Source organism: Eptatretus burgeri, chromosome 5, assembly GCF_056783735.1.
Source record: "Eptatretus burgeri isolate ZD-2024b chromosome 5, Ebu_testis_v1, whole genome shotgun sequence".
Classification (NCBI taxonomy): Eukaryota; Metazoa; Chordata; class Myxini; order Myxiniformes; family Myxinidae; genus Eptatretus; species Eptatretus burgeri.
The window spans coordinates 40,792,866-40,810,949 of record NC_140965.1 but is presented as its reverse complement, the minus strand read 5'-3'; the positions used below and the strand labels follow the sequence as shown (position 1 = coordinate 40,810,949).

General features: G+C 42.3%; 2 protein-coding genes across 9 annotated transcripts in view; one reads left to right on the top strand and one right to left on the bottom strand.

Moving 5' to 3' along the window:
• MED27 (mediator complex subunit 27) overlaps positions 1 to 18,084 on the top strand; it is a 157,746-nt gene that overhangs the window by 100,094 nt on the left and 39,568 nt on the right. For 2 of the 5 annotated variants that reach the window (XM_085881585.1, XM_085881583.1), the window contains one exon: positions 1,716 to 4,495. The exons of the other annotated variants lie outside the window; for them this stretch is intronic. In XM_085881585.1, the coding sequence (XP_085737711.1) occupies positions 1,716 to 1,850 (135 nt within the window). In that variant the 3' untranslated portion in view covers positions 1,851 to 4,495. Of the gene's footprint in view, positions 1 to 1,715; positions 4,496 to 18,084 lie in introns of those variants that run through there. 5 annotated transcript variants of the gene reach the window in all.
• TSC1 (TSC complex subunit 1) overlaps positions 3,022 to 18,084 on the bottom strand; it is a 105,834-nt gene continuing 90,771 nt past the window's right edge. For all 4 annotated transcript variants that reach the window (XM_085881580.1, XM_085881578.1, XM_085881581.1 and 1 more), the window contains exons 24-25: positions 12,168 to 12,265; positions 3,022 to 4,136 (exon numbers count right to left, since the gene is read on the bottom strand). In XM_085881580.1, coding sequence (XP_085737706.1) covers positions 4,093 to 4,136; positions 12,168 to 12,265 — 142 coding nt within the window. In that variant the 3' untranslated portion in view covers positions 3,022 to 4,092. The remainder of the gene's footprint in view (positions 4,137 to 12,167; positions 12,266 to 18,084) is intronic.

Below are 18,084 nucleotides of genomic sequence, written 5' to 3'. Positions count from 1 at the left end.
GATTCTCTCAGCGAGGGAGGCTCACAAGTGGAGGCCAATGGGCTGATCACGTGCCTCGTGGTTGCAGCAGGTTGATAGGCATCTCAAGGAGATGGGGATGGGCCAGGCATCTGCCTGGGGGATGGCCAGACGGAGGCCCTTGGAGTACCGGCGGAAAGTGAACGCAGCCACCCGCTGCTCCGGCGCATGCTCCCATACCTGACCTGACCTGTTGCAGGGCAAGTCTGCTTGCTTACCAGTCTTTAGGATGGCAATAATATTATCCTTCTTCCAGGCTGCAGGAATTTGCCGTTTCATGGACGGCAGTAAAAATGGCCGCCAACCAGGTGCTGCGGATGAAGGCTTTGGACACTTAGGAGCCAATTGTGACCGAGGAATTAAGTTACTCTGGAGGATTCTGAGGCACCTCCCACCCTGGAGTTCAAGTTTGATATATGATCAGCTGAGGAACATCATAGTTGATCAAGGGGGTGCTGCAACGATAGCACCTCTGTCAGAATTATATTGTAAAAGTAAATTGGAGGGTTTGCTATATCATCATCATGTGTAAACAAAGTATGTGGGACTTGGAAACATTGAATGATAAAATCCAGGTGAATGACCAGCTTCATATTTTCTCCAAATTGGCAGTGATCATATAGTGGTCATCTACAGACTGGTAAACAGAGATTTCCAAACAAATGGAGAGGTTGTTGATGTAAACCAGAAAAAGGATAGGTCACATGACTCCCTTGAGGGACTCCAGCTTTTGAAAGGCCTGGAGGTGGAACACCAAGGGCTATGCATTGCTTGCAAACACTAGGAAAATCACCAGCTACTCAAGGAAGGACCCTTTTGCAAAAAGTTTGTCAAATCTGCTTGTGAAATACTTAATAGATATCCAGCGAGGTGTAGTGTCCATCCATAGAGCTGGGATGGAACCCCAAATAGTGATCCGATTTCAAGTTTGAGGAAGGCCTTGACGTCTGCTCAGATTATTTATTCCATCCAGTATGGAGAGAAGGATTTATTGTTGTGTTGTTCATCGGAGTATATCAATACCGTTTTGACAATCCACCTTCCAGTGAGATCTTCCAAGGAAATGAAGTATGTAATGAAAGAGCAACAACCAATTTAAATGTGCAGATTTTGAACTGTACTGATGCCATTGGGACCAGTTGCTCATGAATCAGTTGTGTAGATACAACATCTTTATGGGTGATAAACTCACCTGGTTCAAAAGATTTATTTTTTTTTTTTTTTAATTTCATCCTCCTCACATCATTGGGTGCATAAAGCTGCCATGGCAGCTTCACTGGCTTGGGTGTGGCAATCCTGGATGGGTCACCACTCTGATGCAGGATACTCGACCGAGTGCAGTTGTAACTTTGGCAAGAGTGCTGGTGATAGCTTAACTATTTGTTGCAAAGGATACCATGGGATCTTTGATATCCACCAACCTCATGCTGGCAGACAGGATGCCCAGTTTAATGGTCAGTGGGACAGCACATACATTGATGCCTCACCCCATGTGTGGAATGCAAGGATGAAAGTTTATAGCTGGGCCAATATTCAAACCCAAGCTGGACACAAGACACCTTTATAAGTGTGTGCATACCTCAAAGCTATTTTGCCAGCCTATTTGAATGAGTTTCCGGTCAGTAATTCCATGCATTCACTTCGAAACAAGGATAAATTATAACTTTAATGTACCGTTTCTCTTCTCTTGCCGATAGATGTGGCTGCATAGTTACATCTCACTATTCCAGAATCCTTGCCAGCGCTGTGGACGACATCTGCAGGATGGTCTCCCACCAACATGGCGTGATTTCCGCACATTGGAGCCCTTCCATGATGTTTGTCGTCAATGAACAGCATTTAAAATCCCTCAATTTTTATTCTCTGCAAGACATTCATTGGCTTTGATTAATCTGAAGAAGCATTTCTTCAGCCCAACCTTGATCTAAATTATTGTGCAGTTACCAGTACTAAAACCAATTGAAGCATCACTCACTGACAACCAAGAACAAAATAAGGTACATCTTACTATAAGAATGATTTGTGGGATATGTACAGCCACAAGGATATATTATAAGATGACAGCAAACTTGTATCCTCTGAAGGATGTGTCGAAACACCCTCAACAGGTGGCTGTAACCAGAACTGGGCAATGCCTTATGCTTTGAACAGAGCTGTTAAATACTTCAGTGATGGATATGCTTGATGGAGTTTTAAAACCTGTAATTGTGGTTCCTTGGAAGTTCTGGCAAGGAAACTCGAAATACAGAATAAAGTCGTGACCATTATATAAATATGTTGTTGTTGTTCGTCATACTGGGCGTAGTGGCGTGCGCCTGTAATCCGGCCACTCGGAGGCTTGGGTTGGAGGATCGCTTGAGGACGGGAGCTCTGCATTGGGCCATGCGATCAGAGGGTGTATGGCAGCCTGGAGTCATGGCGAAACCCAATCCATATCCCTGTGTCGTAAGAGGCGACCAGGGTTGTCAGGAAGGGCATCCGGCATAAAACCTGTGCCAAATCAGTATGCGGATCATAACAGATGATCTGCTGTGGCGACCCCTTACGGGAGCAGCCGAAAAATGAAGACGATATGTTGTTGTTCATCTTTCGGCTGCTCCTGTTCGGGGTCGCCACAGCGGATCATCCGTTATGATCCGCATACTGATTTGGCACAGGTTTTATGCCGGATGCCCTTCCTGACAACCCTGGTCACCTCTTACGACACAGGGATATGGATTGGGTTTCGCCATGACTGGGCTGCCATACGCCCTCTCATCGCACGGCCCAATGCAGAGCTCCCGTCCTCAAGCGATCCTCCAACCCAAGCCTCCCAGTCGCCGGATTACAGGCACAAGCCACTACGCCCGGTATCATTATATAAATATATATATACATACATGTATGTATTTTTTTTCTTCTTGGAAATAATTGAGGATTGGATGTATCCTAATGCACTTCCTGGTGAGGTTTCCATCAAAGCGACAGTACCAGCTCACATGATTGCACAGCAATTTTTATTGGTGTTTTTTTTTTCCCCTCAGGGATAATTGCAGAATAGACCTGGCATGCATGATAAGAAATACACCATGCAACCAATGAACTGCAGGTCAAAAGAAAAATAACAAAACAGGAAACAGCATCAAACTTACCATCCAAACAACTCCTATAAAGAAAAAAAAATGTTAAGCTTTGAAACTATTAGTTTAAAGTGCAAAACTTGGCTCAGTTTGGAAATAGTAGGATGTTAACATTTGAGCTCAAGGGAAAACCAAAGTTCTTCACAGTAATTAAATTTAATGCCATGAGATGAATACATGCTACAAATGTTGCTTTTTTTTTTTCTTCCACTTTCAGGGCAAACTGACCGTAACACCTCATTGATGCCATGATAGCAAATGATCAATTTTTTTCCCCCCCATGTGGTGGAACAGGGAAGGGGATAGAATTTGGGAACACACTGTCACATGGTTGATTTGGCACACATGACACCAGGCTGTGATTTGATAAACGGGGGGAGTATTGTGCGTGGTGATGGGGAGGAAGTGAGTCCAGGTAAAATTATCCCTTCAACTTTCAGTGTACCATATTCACACCTGGTGTTTTAAACTTCATTTAGCCAGTTCGTGCTGTCCGATGATCAGCAAACCCCGTACAACACTCACTAAGGATATGTCTGCAACAGCAAAAATCTTCATGCAAAGACCACCACCCTCCCTGGAAAGGATAGTATAAAAATTATATAACAAAAGCAAAATTAAAATTAAAACAAGGATACAGCTTCAGTTTCCAAACAAAAAAAAGGGCAAAGCAAAAGATGAAAGCAATACAGTGGATCAAACCTGTAATAACGGACCGCAGCATCACATGGTTCTGGATTAGAAAAATCGAGTAACCTGTGATGTGGAGAAAACTATCACATCACAAGTAGACAAAAAGCGATCGAGCAAAGAAAGGCTATAGCACCAGCAGGAAACAGAGCACTGATGCTGTAAATCGGTCGTTTTGACAAACTCTCTCACACCAACACTTTAAAGTCGATACATATACATTTATAAAAACCCCGGTGCGTGCCCCAGGACTCGACACCCTCATTCACACTCCGTCGTAGTCCATGATACCTTGCCGTGTTGTCACGTCTGAAGGATGGTAACCAAGGGAAAACAAAATTTTAAACATCACCATATATCAGTGCAAATTACTAAATAATCTTATTTCATCTCACACACTTCATTCCAACAAACAAAACCCCCCCCCCCAAAATTCCATCATAAAATTTTAACAATTAACGAGGATGACTTTTTTTGTTTTGTTTTGTTACAAGACGCTTCATATCACAAAGTATTTATAAAACTAGCATTTATCAGTTTCGATTTACTTCTCAGGTTAACCTATTCAAGTTAACGCAAAGGCCTCGAGTTCATTTTAGTGTCGAATGATGAGTCAGGGTCATGTGATCTGATACACAATTTTTGGAAATAAATGGAAGGTAATACAAGATGTTTGAGTTGTCCTGTTTGACATTCCCATCAAAGCACTGTTCACTATTTTTACATACCCTACAATTTAAATTATTTCTTCATCGTGTTTTATCCCACACCCTCCATTTTTGAAATTTTAATTCACTTGAAGGTATTGTGCACCATTTCTATAGTCCTTATCCAGCAGAAGATAGACATGCTCTGTGAGCCCAACGTTATAAAGAGAAGATGAAGATTAAGAATGGCAGTGCGCAAAAAAAAATGACCAGTGAGTCGTAGTCGCACCGAGGTTAGGGGTGGACAGGTCATTTCTGGACGTATCTTTGCGTGACCAGGTGTGAAAAATCCTCGTTAAACGTCTGTACTTCTGGTTTTGGCCTCCATGTACGCACATGTTTCTTATTCATTGGGGACAACTACCTCTAAAAGCTGAGGATACTAACTGTTCATGATTTATCATCTGCCTGTTGTCGATTGTTATTGCACTATTGTTGGTCCCATGGGTCTTCTTGTGCATTTATAATGATTCCTTGTGTTCGTTTGTTAATTGTTATCCAGCATCTGCCTGGATGTATGTATGTATACACACGTAATTCTGGGTATCATCAGCATAGTAGTGAAAACAGATGTTAAAATTAAATAAGATTTCCCAAGTGAATGGAGATAGAGGAAACCAAAATGGACCAAGAACAGATCCTACACCCTTTTTAAGGATCATTTAACACCTTGTATGAAGGCAAGATGTCAAATACATTCTGATCACAATCAAAAAAACCAAAATGCAACTGGGTTGAACACGTAACAAGAAGAGACGAGTGGACGAGTATAATTGCAAACTGCCCACCTAGAGAAGGTCCTGGAAGAAGCAGAGGTCGAGCTGAGATCGGACGGAGAGATGGAACTGAAAAATTTACAAGAGTCCAATGGCCTCAAATAGCATTGCATTGAACAGAATGGACCACGCTGACAGTTCTAGGCCTTCGTCCTGCATGGACGAGGTGGGCCACACTAATCAAGTACAGTATGAACATCATAAAGGTTGATTAAATGTGTTTCACTTCAATTATTCAGTGATAATGACTCAGTAGGAGGATGTAACGATGAAGTGGAGCATGATCAACGAGGAGATAATAAACTGAGCGAGTCCATAACATTTTCATCACACCCATCAGACAGTGGCACGAGCCGTTTCCAAAACTACGACGGATAATCCACAGCACAACGCTTCCTTCTCAGGTACGTGACAAAAGAATCTCCATTTTTATCGAAACAAGGAACTGATATTCTCGGTTTACCAACTTTTGGGTGGTTGATATACACACAAACAAGGCAAGAACAGCCTCACAAACATCGTACACAAGGCACATTACCAAGATGGTTGCCATCGCAACAGTATTCAAGCAATCACAGCAGTGATCTAATCAGGTTGAGATAATATGAGGAATACATATCTGCAAAATGAAAGCTAAATGTTCAACTGTTTTTGAAATTTCGCAGACGCAAAAGGACATGGACGGATGATCGGTCAGTCGGACGGAACTCATTTTAATGTCCTCAGTCTCCGACCTTGTTGCAGGAGTGGGGGACAAAAAAAACTACATAGTCCAAGAGCATTAGGGTTTAACCTGGACATTTTTGGTAACAAGCTGATTTTTTCAGGAAAGGTCCAGGAATGTGTGTGAAATAACATACTAAAAGTCCTCATGAATCCTCCTTGAGCGTTTTCCGCAATCCAAGATGGCGTCCAAAATGGCCGCCATTTCATGTTTTTCTCTTAACTTTGCAAGTAGGTTTCCGCAAAACGCACTTTAGATGTCTAAATATATGTTTTGAAGTACAAGGAACTCAATAGAATACATTATAAGAGATGTAGAAGCACACAAGTGCCAATGCCATCACATGATTCTGCAATTTCTATAACACATCACAATCACAGTACTCTATAGCATGTTTACATATTGATACCTGTGAAGTTAAATTACGGATGAATAAACTCATTGTGGGGTGCCAGAATGTCTGGTAGGAATTGTATTGGGCAGAGAAAATCTCGCAAGGAAACCCGAGAGGAAAATGATGATGATAGTGGCTACTCCACAGAAATTCACTGCCATGTAATATGTGACTTGAAGACTAACTTATTTTGTTATCCCTAGATGTGCACTGCACTTGTACTGTCGCAGCCTGGTAATATATTTTATCTCCTATGACAACCAGGGATGACATCTCATAGCACTTTGTATCAAATGGAAAAGGCACTTTAAAATGTCTGCTATTATTAATAATGAATGTATACTAGCATATCACAATATAGGAATGACATGACACACACAAAAAAGGAACCTTTTATACAAATACAGCATACATGTACCAATAGGAAGGAGTGTCATACACTCTCTGATTTCTATCATACTATAATTCTTTTCATCTGCATGAAACAAATAAAATGATTCAATACAATGTTTTAGGTGTAACGATAGACTACTCCACAGAAATTCCCTGTCAAGTGATATTACACAGTACTGTGTAGTACATGCATGAAGACACAAATTTTGATCATGCATTTAGTCTGGGTACCAAAAATAATAGTTTTACTTCCTTAATGATAACGAAATGTTTCAAATAGAACTCACCTCATGGTAGACATCAACTGCATCTTGTTGGTAAAAAAAAGGTTAGCACCAAGTTTTCAATTTCGGAGCTTTAGGTGACGAAAATGGACCATATGGCAAATTTATGTCGCCCTGTCTGTTTAGCATCAAACTGATGGTACAATGTTTCCCTCGTAATGTCATAAGCGATTAAGGGCACACTTCTAGACTTTAACATTCAAATTGATTTGAATACTGTATGCACAGCAACCACATTTATAATTGAAATGTTTGTTGAATATTTTCAGGATGAAATATCACAGTTAATTAATTAATGATAAATATTAAAACAATTTTGAGATAAAATTGTTAATGACGGCCATTTTGGACACCATTTTGGATTTTTGGAAGAGCTCAAACAGTTTTATTGGTACTTGCATGCTTCAACATCTCTTAAAATGTATTCTATCGAGTTCCTTATACTTCAAAACATATTGTTGTGGTTACCAAATTCGCAAACCACCATTCAGGTCCCTTAGGTGAGATATCTCGGTAAGTATATGTGTAGTTAGGCCCAAACCCGTTGTCTCGAGGGAATAAATGTCATTCATGCGTGCTGCGACTCTTCAGGATAGCCGTTTTTCTTTTACTATCTTTATTTTGGACCAACCGCCATTATTACCACCGCCAACCGCGTCTCAACAGTCATCACAACATCAACCACCCACCGTGGCGCCGCTTCACCACAACAGCCACGACCTTTACCGTCACACCTCGCAACCATCGCATCGCCACCGTTCTTGCGCCGCTTGTGGGTACCGGTATTGGACTCGTGCAGGGCGCGCGCCGAACAGCGTGTACAAAACCACGGACTTTCCGCTCCAAAAACGGATCAAAAACGACTCACGCCCACTTTTGTTCCGTCCAATCGGTGAGCAAGGGGCGATTTGGCCCCGCCTCCAGGGCGTTGGAGGGCGGTCGCTATATGCAAATTCATGGATCAAAATGCATTCACGCCCACTTTTTCTCGGGCTAATGGGAAGCGAGGTGAAAGGTCGAAGGCAGGGGGTCAAAGGCGAAGCCACGGGGCTTATATAAGCGGCTGCGTTCGTCAGAAAAGTGTCGTGTGTGCGTTGGAGGAGTTCGCAGGAGGAAGAGTTCGGAGTTGGAGTCGGAGCGAAGAGGACGGAGCTGTGGAGAGGCGGCGGCGGCAAAGGCAGACGAGGGGGTGCTCGCGTCGGTGCCGGGAGCTGCACACCAGGGAGGCCGACGGCGCGACCTGGTCGAGGTGGAGACGCTCGTCGCGGGACCCGAGACAGAGTAAAAATCCTCCTTTCCCCGAGCATCAGCAACCCCCTCCTGTTTCCCCCCGCGCTGAGATAGTGCGACAAAGGGGGCCCCCTTCCCACCCCCTACCAGACACTGTCCGCGAGGCCCGCGGAGTTGAGGCACCATCGCCACTTCGCGCCTCATCATCAGACGGGTAGGCCCGACACGGTCTCGGCCCCAGGCCCGCCTACCCCCTCATCCTGGAGGGTGGTTCTCTTTTCTTTTGCTTTGGGAATGTGTGTTGTCGGCGCCGTCTGTGAAGTAAAATTGTATGTGTTGCCGTGTGCTCGGTAGTCGGATAGCTCTGCATTGTGTCTTCTCTTTTACATTTGCTTTTTGTGTAAAATTGCATTGTGTTTCTTCTTCTTTTTTATGTGCTTTTGGTGGAATTGTATATGTGTGCTTTCCGTTCATCGCGAATAAATGTGCTTTATGTTGAACTGTTTCCCGCTTCACTTCGTCATTTCTCTCATTGAATCCTCATCTTGCTTCACGTAAAGGGTTGGTAGTGGGTTGAATACGCCCGATAATTAATCGAACCGTCGAGGCCGACGATAACACCGCTCGGTTATCCCGATAGTACGGAACGGGTCGCTTAAGTGGCCCGTGTCCGAAGTTGACCTGCGGCGAGGTGTGATCGCCCGGTCTACCCTCCGTGTGGGTACTTAGGTAGGTCGAATTTGGCGAGCAACCCTATCCCACGCGGGGGCCGATTGGCTCGATCGCGGTGAGACCGAAAGGTCCACCCGTGACTGGTTCCCGGCGTTAGTCCGAGAGGGTCACGACTGGATTGTCCGTCCGGTGGGCGACGTGCCGCGATTCGAGTTACGTGGCCGTCAGCACGCCGGCGGGCGCGAATCCGTAACAATATATTTAGACATTTAAAGTGTGTTTTGGGGAAACCTACTTGCAAAGTTATGACAAAAAACAGTAAATATGGCGGCCATTTTGGATTTTTGGAAGAGCTCAAGCGGTCTTATTGGTACTTGCGTGCTTCAATATCTCTTAAGATGTATTCTAATAAGTTCCTCATACTTCAAAACATATGTTTAGACATTTAAAGTGTGTTTTGGGGAAACCTACTTGCAAATATATGAGAAAAACATGAAATGGCGGCCATTTTGGACGCCATTTTTGACTTTTGGAAGAACTCAAGAGGTCTTATTGGTACTTGCGTGCTTCAGCATCTCTTAAGATGTATTCTAATGAGTTCCTCATACTTCAAAACATATATGTAGACATTTAAAGTGTGTTTTGGGGAAACCTGCTTGCAAAGTTATGAGAAAAACAGAAGAGGCGGCCATTTTGGACGCCATCTTGGATTGCGGAAAACGCTCAAGGAGGATTTATGAGGACTTTTAGTATGTTATTCTAGACATATTCCTGGACCTATCCTGAAAAAATCAGCTTGTTACCAAAAATGTCCAGGTTAGGGCCTATTTTGACCTAATGCTCTTGGACTAACAGTTATTCTTGTCAAATTGACGACCCTTCAGGCCTTGAGTAAGTTTACTTTGACTTTTTGAATACACAGCCGAGGCTCATGGAAGGGCTCGTACACTTAACAGATCAGGACGTAACAGACAAAAATTACCCCCGTGTGGGAGTGACGGTCATCTCTATAATACCACAAGTTCTCAATGTTCAGTTCAGGTAACCGCGAAACATTCCAAACTAACCGTTTAGATTGAAATAGTTCAGAGATACATGAGGCTAATACGACTAATGAGATAATTAATAAATATGTATTTTTCATTTAGTACCCGGATTAACACATCAGAATCACCAGTAAGTGCAATACGTGGTTTTCCGGTCCATCCACTCTCTGGGGACATTTCACTTCCGGTTGTAGAAAGAAAAACGAAAAAATTGGCTTAGCTCTCGGAGATTATGATAATCCTGTAGATTATTCTTCACTGATTATAATGCAACTTTCAGAATGAAAATTGGTCAATTATTTATAGAGATATTGAGGTTTGAAAAATCGTTAGAGTAAGCAAATTCATTAATTATTAATTACACAGAAGTTTCGTGACACTGCACAAAGTAACACGTCAGGTATGAAAAAACATTTTGTATGCCAGATTCATTAATTATGGAATGTACTCAGATATATTAATCAGAAAGCCCGAAGCATGTAGCATAATTTATCACTTATCCCCTCATCCGGGATCCGTGGCCTCACCCCACAGCCTGCCGCCCTATGTCCGCCGGTGATTATGTTAGATAGCGGCACGATCGAGAGGAGCCTGCGAATCATCACTGCTGATGCACTGAATTGATGCAATCGTTCGGCCAGAATATTCGTTGTTAAGATGTTGCGCGATTAAATCACCAATACAGTCACTCAAATTTATACTGCCGACATACTTCTTAACAATCACCTTCGCCCCAGAAACCAGTCAATCTGAACCACGCTGGCCACTGCTCAGACGCCATGACCGGACTACTGCGCAGTTTGGTTAAAGATGACTCAGCATTTTGGCGCGCGCACACGAAATTATATTTTGAAAATAAATGCCGACGTTTACATTTCGGGTTTTGAAACTTTTGCACCTTTGGCGGAAAATGTATAAATATAAAAGGCTAAAAATTACCTCCGTGCGGGAGTGACGGTCATCTCTGCGAGAAAATATATAGCCTCCTGAAGGTAGGGCAGTTTTTGCGAACTTTGAAGTCACGTGACGCAAAAACGAAAGCGATTATCGAAAATCCGGCCCAACAAAATTTAGATATTGTCCCATAGATTTATATGCCACAATCAAATTCAAGATCGCTTGAGAAATGTAGGAGGAGATAGATTTTGAAAATCGTCATTTTCGCATGAAAATAGTCATTTTCGCATTTTTTGCCAAATTTGAAGTCACGTGACACGAAAGAAAGCAAATATCGAAAATCCGGCCCTATCAAAATTTAGATATTGTCCCATACATTCATATGCCACAATCAAATTCAAGATCGCTTGAGAAATGGCGGAGGAGATAGAATTTGAAAATCGTCATTTTCTCAACTTCAAAGGCCTCATGACCTTGACCTTGACCTTCGGTGCCCTTGAAAGTCATACCATCGTGTACACCTCATCGACCTCTATCAGGATCACTAATGACCAGATCTCCCGTTTCAACTTCATTGTGGACGGACGGAAGGACGGATCGTCACCTCTCCTCTCAACACCAATATTATTTGGTCATGCTCAAAGAGATGACCTAAAAATGTGTTTTATATTTGTCATTTCTCCTTCCTTCCTTCTTTGCGAATCGCATCGGCGTTTTTGGCCATCTTCCAGATCACGTGACGATCAAACGGGAAGGAAATTCAAAAATCTGTCCAGTTAGATACAAGATAATATTTTTTACTATCATAACCAATAAACAGTTGCCGAATATCTTGGAAAATGGCAGACAAGATAGGTTTTGAAAATGGCGATTTTTATAACTTACGTGACCTCGTGACTTTGACCCTGACCTTGAACCCGGACAAACGTTATATCGCTGTGCAACAACACTCATCGACCTCTAGCCACATACTAAGTTTCATCAAGATCGGAAAGAAAAATTGTTGACGGATGTACGGACGGGCAGACATTTGGTCCGGCTTTATTAGCTCATCTCGGTAGCGATGACCTAAAAACGGGACAAATTTTGTCTGGAGCTGTAAACAATCTCAAAAAGACAAAACTAAACTGACAACAAGTTATGGGAAAACATTGTTTTGGTTGAAATGAAGAACTAGGTTAGGATAAGATTCAGCTCATTCGGATAATAACACTTACCTGGTAAATTGCGAACTTGCGTACCCCCGATGGCGCCCTGGTTCAAAAAGGGTTCATCCCGTGACACTCGCGCAGCGACAGCTTGAACTTGTTCCTTCCTGCACAAACACCAGAACCAAAACGATTCCGAAATTACAAAACCAAGTAACCTCACCCGACCACAGATACCAAGGTGAGCTCCAAAACCTGAATGTTACCAGACCGATGATGATACACTGAGGATGAAAAAAATTAATTGAACAGTTATCAAAATTATCACTTAATGAAAGCTGCACAAAGTTAAACATTTTACTCAAGATGAAGAAACCATGAGTACATGGGGCAGTCAATGTTGTATGAGCAAGCTTGTCATCCACAATATGGCAACATCTTTTTCAATATCAATATTGGCCTCTTGGTGGCCTCTCTGCTCAGTCTCTTCATTGCTTGGTCATCCAGTGTGTGTGTGTGAAAACACACACACACGAAAATGTCTACACCCTCTTTCACCTTTTGTTGCCTTCTCACCTGGATTTAAATTGCATTCAATCAGAATTATTCCACCTTTATTTACACATCGTAACCCACAACTTCAAGTGAAAAACAAATTCTACAAATTTCAGAAAATTAATTAAAAATACAAAACTAGAATATCTTGGTTTGATGTGTCCACTCCACCCCCCCTTGTAATAGCAATTGTAAATTATCTCAGGTGTGACCATTCGCCATCAAAATCACACACCAAGTTAATTGGTCTCCAGATGTGTTAAATTGGAGTAATTCTGATTATTTCAGAATAAAATCAGCTGTTCCTGTAAGTTTCCTCTGCTGGGTAGTGCATTTCACAGCAAAGACTCAACCATGAGCACCAAGGAGCTTTCAAAAGACCTCTGGGATAAAGTTGTGGAAAGGCACAGATCAGAGGATGGGTATAAAAATATTTCAAAGGCCTTGAATATCCCTTGGAGCACAGTCAAGGCAATCATGAAGAAGTAGAAGGCGTATGGTATCACAAAGACCCTGCCTAGATCAGGCCGTCCAATTAAGGAGGAGACTGATCAGAGAGCCCACTGGCAACTTTGAAAGAGCTACAGGTCTTTATAGCAAAGACTCGTCACTGCGTGCATGTGACAACAATATCAAAGCACTCCACAAGTCTGGCTTCGATGGTAGGGCGGCAAGAAGGAAGCCATTTCTCAAAAAAGCCAGCCCATCTTAAGTCGTGCAAAAAAAAAAAACCACTGGACATTCTGAAGCCATGCAGCAAAAAGATTTATTGTTTGATGAAACTTTTTGGCCTCAATGCAAAACATTATGTTTGGCACAAACCCAACACAACACCCAAAGAACACCATCCCTATTGTGAAGTGTGGTGGTGGCATCATGTTATGGGGATGTTTCAATCAGCAGGGACTGTGGCACTTGTCAAGATAGAAGAGAAAATGGATGGAGAAAAATACAGAAAAATCCTAGAGGAAACCTGCTGCACTCTGCAAGAAAGCTGAAATTGTGACGGAAGTTCACCTTTCAGCATGACAACGGCCCAAAGCACATCGCCAAAAATACACTGGATTGGGTTAGGAACAAAAAGATAAATGTCCTCGAGTGGCCCAGTCAGAGGCCTGACAGAAATCCAATCAAAAATCTGTGGCATGACTTGAAGATTGCTCTCAATCAATGCTCTCCACAACTTGACTGAGCTTGAACAGTATTGCACAGAAGAATGGGCTAATATTGCCCAATCAAGGTGTGCAAAGTTGGTGGAGACCTATCCCAACAGATTCACTGCTGTAATTGCTATCAAAGGTGCTTCCACCAATATTAACCCAGGGGAGTATACACTTACCCAACCAAGATATTCTAGTTTTGTATTTTTAATTTATTTTATGAAATTTATAGAATTTGTTTTTCATTTGGAAGTTGTAGGTTACGATGTGTAAATAAAGTGGGAAAAGTTTGATTTAATGCAATTTAATCCCAGGATATAAGGCAACTGAAGGTGAAAAATTTTGAAAGGGGGTGTGGACTTTTTATCAGCAACACACACACACACACACACACACACACACACACACACACACACACACACACACACACACACACACACACACACACACACACACACACACACACACACACACACACACACACACACACACACACACATCATGACCTTGCATGTGTGCAGAAGGATCTATCTGAGATTTTTTCAGATTAGATCATAAGGAAGAAGAGATCACATCCACAAAATAAACGAACCTGGATATAACTCGATGGTATTCAATGAATATGGATACTATGAATACTTGTATACAAGTTCGTTTATTTTGTGGATGTGATCTCTTACCCTGCACAACCAACGGTTTTGGATATATAGAGGTACAACGTTTTTCGGTTTTTCCAAGATGGTGCCTGTACCACATGACCCTCGACATCACGATTATCATCAAAATATTCTCCAGGAGGCGGCGCTCCTATGGCGAAAATTTCTTGTCAGTCGGACCAAGAATTGCAGAGAAATAAAATTCATACTGATCGAATCAAGTGTTGTACTTGTCGAATTATGATGTCATAACGAAGGCACCGATGACATCATCATTAACATATCTTATTCACCATGGGGAGTAGTTGACAATGAGCCAGGTCTAAAAAAAAAAAAATTCCATGGAGTGGTTTCAGAGATTATAGAGGTGCAACTTTTTACGATTTTTCCAAGATGGCGCCTGCACCACGTGCCTTATGATGTCATAATTATCATTAAAAACATTCTACAGGAGGAGCCGCTAATAATCTGAAAATTTTGCGTCCATCTGACGAACAGTTAGAGGATTTTTTTTTTCCATACTCATCAGATCAAGCGTTGTACTTGTCAAATTATGACGTCTTAATGATGAAGGCACCAATGACATCATCAACACATCTTATCCTCCATTGGGAGTAGTTAACAATGAGCCACGTTTCAATTTTTTTTTCCATCAAGCGGTTTGGGAGAGAGAGGTGCAACGTTTTTCCAAGGTGGCATCCGTACCACGTGACCTACGACATCAATTATGAATAAAAAACTTCCACAAGCAGAGGCACTCCGATGCTAAAATTTTGGGTCAATCAAACCAAGTTGCCGAGAAAATGAATTTTTTTTAATGCAGACATGCACGCACGCATATACGCCACACATACATACACGTACGCCACTGAATGGCTAACCGTGATTTTCGCTGCACGAGCGCAGGGTAATAACCTTACAGGACACCGATCTACCCTGTGCAAAAATGTTTACACCATACTCAACTCACCTGCATGAGCATGTTCTGCTGCAGGCATGCAAATTATCTTATCATCATGTATTCTCGTGTGCCTTACTCTGTCACACTCATAACAAACCCCACCGAGATAAAAGTTATGGTTTCTGCTCAAACACATTTCTCCAAAACAATGGAGCCATGTGTAATCTCAACAAACAAACGTCTTGCTTTGAGATGAGATCAAGTGGTGAATTGATAATTATCCCAGCTGGCAAAGGTCGAGCAGCAAACAGTTGTGAGCAGGCTCATCAGAACAGCTTATGATGGAGCCAATCAAAAAGTCATAAAAAAAAAAACGGATACACAGCAGATAAATCACAACATTACGAGTAAAAGTAACACCAAGGTGCCAACATTTGGTCAGCGGTTCAACTACCACCAACCCTCATCCCCTCCACCATCGCAGCTCAACTACCACAATGACCCTCCCCCATCGCGGCTGAACGACCATCATCCTTCATCCCCTCCCCCATTGCGGCTCAACTACGACCATCTCTCATTCCCTCTTCCCCATCCTCTCCCATCTTCCAACTCCAACGTTTCTGCAATGCTATTTTGTCCAAAACGTGGTGCGTTTCCTTTGCTGGTACCAAGTAATAACAGTACCAAAGGCTACACATCGAGTATCTGAATTAAATGTTCATGATATTAGTTTGTGATTGAGAAATAGTTGGATCTCAAATGTTCCATTTTGCACATTCAGGTAATAACACCAGTTATTCTGAATTAACCATCTGAAACTCAAGGTGGGGAAGGGAGGGGAAAGCGCAGAGCAAGTGTTGCCACTCTGGGCTCAGCTTAGGAAGGATATAGAATTGAAGGTTATTAAGATTCCAACAACTTAACAAGTAATAACATCATAATCCTCAGTGAACGATCAATGATTTAGCAGTCGTCATTGGACCTTGGAGAAAGCTTCTTTTTTCCCGGCATAAAACACATTATTTAGGGCTCAAAACTTGTGCTCAGTGCAACAAATTAAAAAGTCCATCTTTTTTTCTTTCTCTGGTGACCCTGCAGAGACAACTTGGAGTATGCTAAAAGCTGCTCAAAATATTTTACACCATGTGATTGGCCATCAAGCTTATCTTCACACCTTCACACTAGTCTCCAAGGATTTATTTTGGGTTTATGTTAAAACTGACTCAATCGGTCAACTTCCCGACCCGGAACTCAACCAATGGTACTCCACCTCTTCTGAATCTGATTTTGACAAATTTCCCTGAAAATATCTGCTGTTCTTCCGCCAAAATATCTGCTCAAGGTCCGCCAACAAACCCCTTCTGGTAAAACTACCAAAATCACGAATCACTACTCACCTTCACCCTTTCATTCCTCTTTTTTTCCCCGCCTTTGGAATAAACTCCCTCACTCTGTTCAATCCCATTCTTCCATCCAGGCCTTCAAAACGGCTGTTCACCACCACCTCTTATTGCCCCCCATCCAAATCCTCGATCTTTTCTACCCCCGTTAATCTACCCCAAACCCACCTCCTTCAAATTCCTTGCTTTCCTTCCTGAAAGTCCCTGTAATATCCATCTTGTATTCCCCATGTACCCCACCCCATCCCTCTCCCTTCCACATATCTCCTAAGGTCTCTGTTCCCCACTGTTTTGTCCTTCCCACTCCCACCCCCCTTACTGTGCATTGTGTGTTAGCTCTCATACGAGCCTCGACAAGGTATACATATAAAAAAAATTAAAAAGTCAAGTAGTTCCTAGATCAACAACTGAAATCTGTCAGACACACGGACAATCAATTGCTTAACTTCGCTTTGTGCTATGTGTATGGGGGAATAAAGTACGCCAATTCTGGGGGACTCATCATCCCATCAGTAAGGATGGGTTCTTCGCTTGTCATATTAAAAAAATTACCCCCGTGTGGGGGAGACGGTCATCTCTATAATACAAGTTCTCAATGTTCAGATATGACCGAAGACTACTGCGCAGTTTGGTTAAAGATGACTCGGCATTTTGGCGCGCGCGCACGAAATTATATTTTGAAAATAAATGCCGACGTTTACATTTCGCGTTTTGAAACTTTTGCACCTTCGGCAGAAAATGTATAAATATACAAGAGTCCAGTAGCAGTAGGAAGGAGTTTGACTGTGAATTTGAGCATCACGTTGTCCATCATTACCTTCCTACCAAACCATCCCATCCTTTCCACCGATTAATTTGCTCTATAGTCATCATTTACTTTCAGTTATTGTAGAGTGTCTAACATGCATTCTGTAGAAGTTTTCTTAGTCCTCCTAGTCAGTAGAATTGGTCGATTTTGAGGGATGAGATGTTTGACCTGAACCAAAGAACTGAGCTAATCACCCCAACCAAACAGAAAAATAACCAAACCGCACACCCTTATTAATAGTGAAATAGCAAATGCAAGAAAAGCTCTCCAATAGACCTTATTCCTTGTCCGAGTTCGGAACATCTGAGCATGCGCAGTGCATTTTCAGCCTTAACTTTTGGTCAATTTCTCATCTATCACTAGCTCAAAGTTGCTGAAACTCAGCGATCTGTACTAAAAATAATTCTCTACAAGGTAAAACAAAACTAGCCTTCTAGCTGTTAAAATACAAAAGTGTTGCAGTGTTCCGAATGAGAGCCGAATAGGGTATATTTCCTGACTTACAC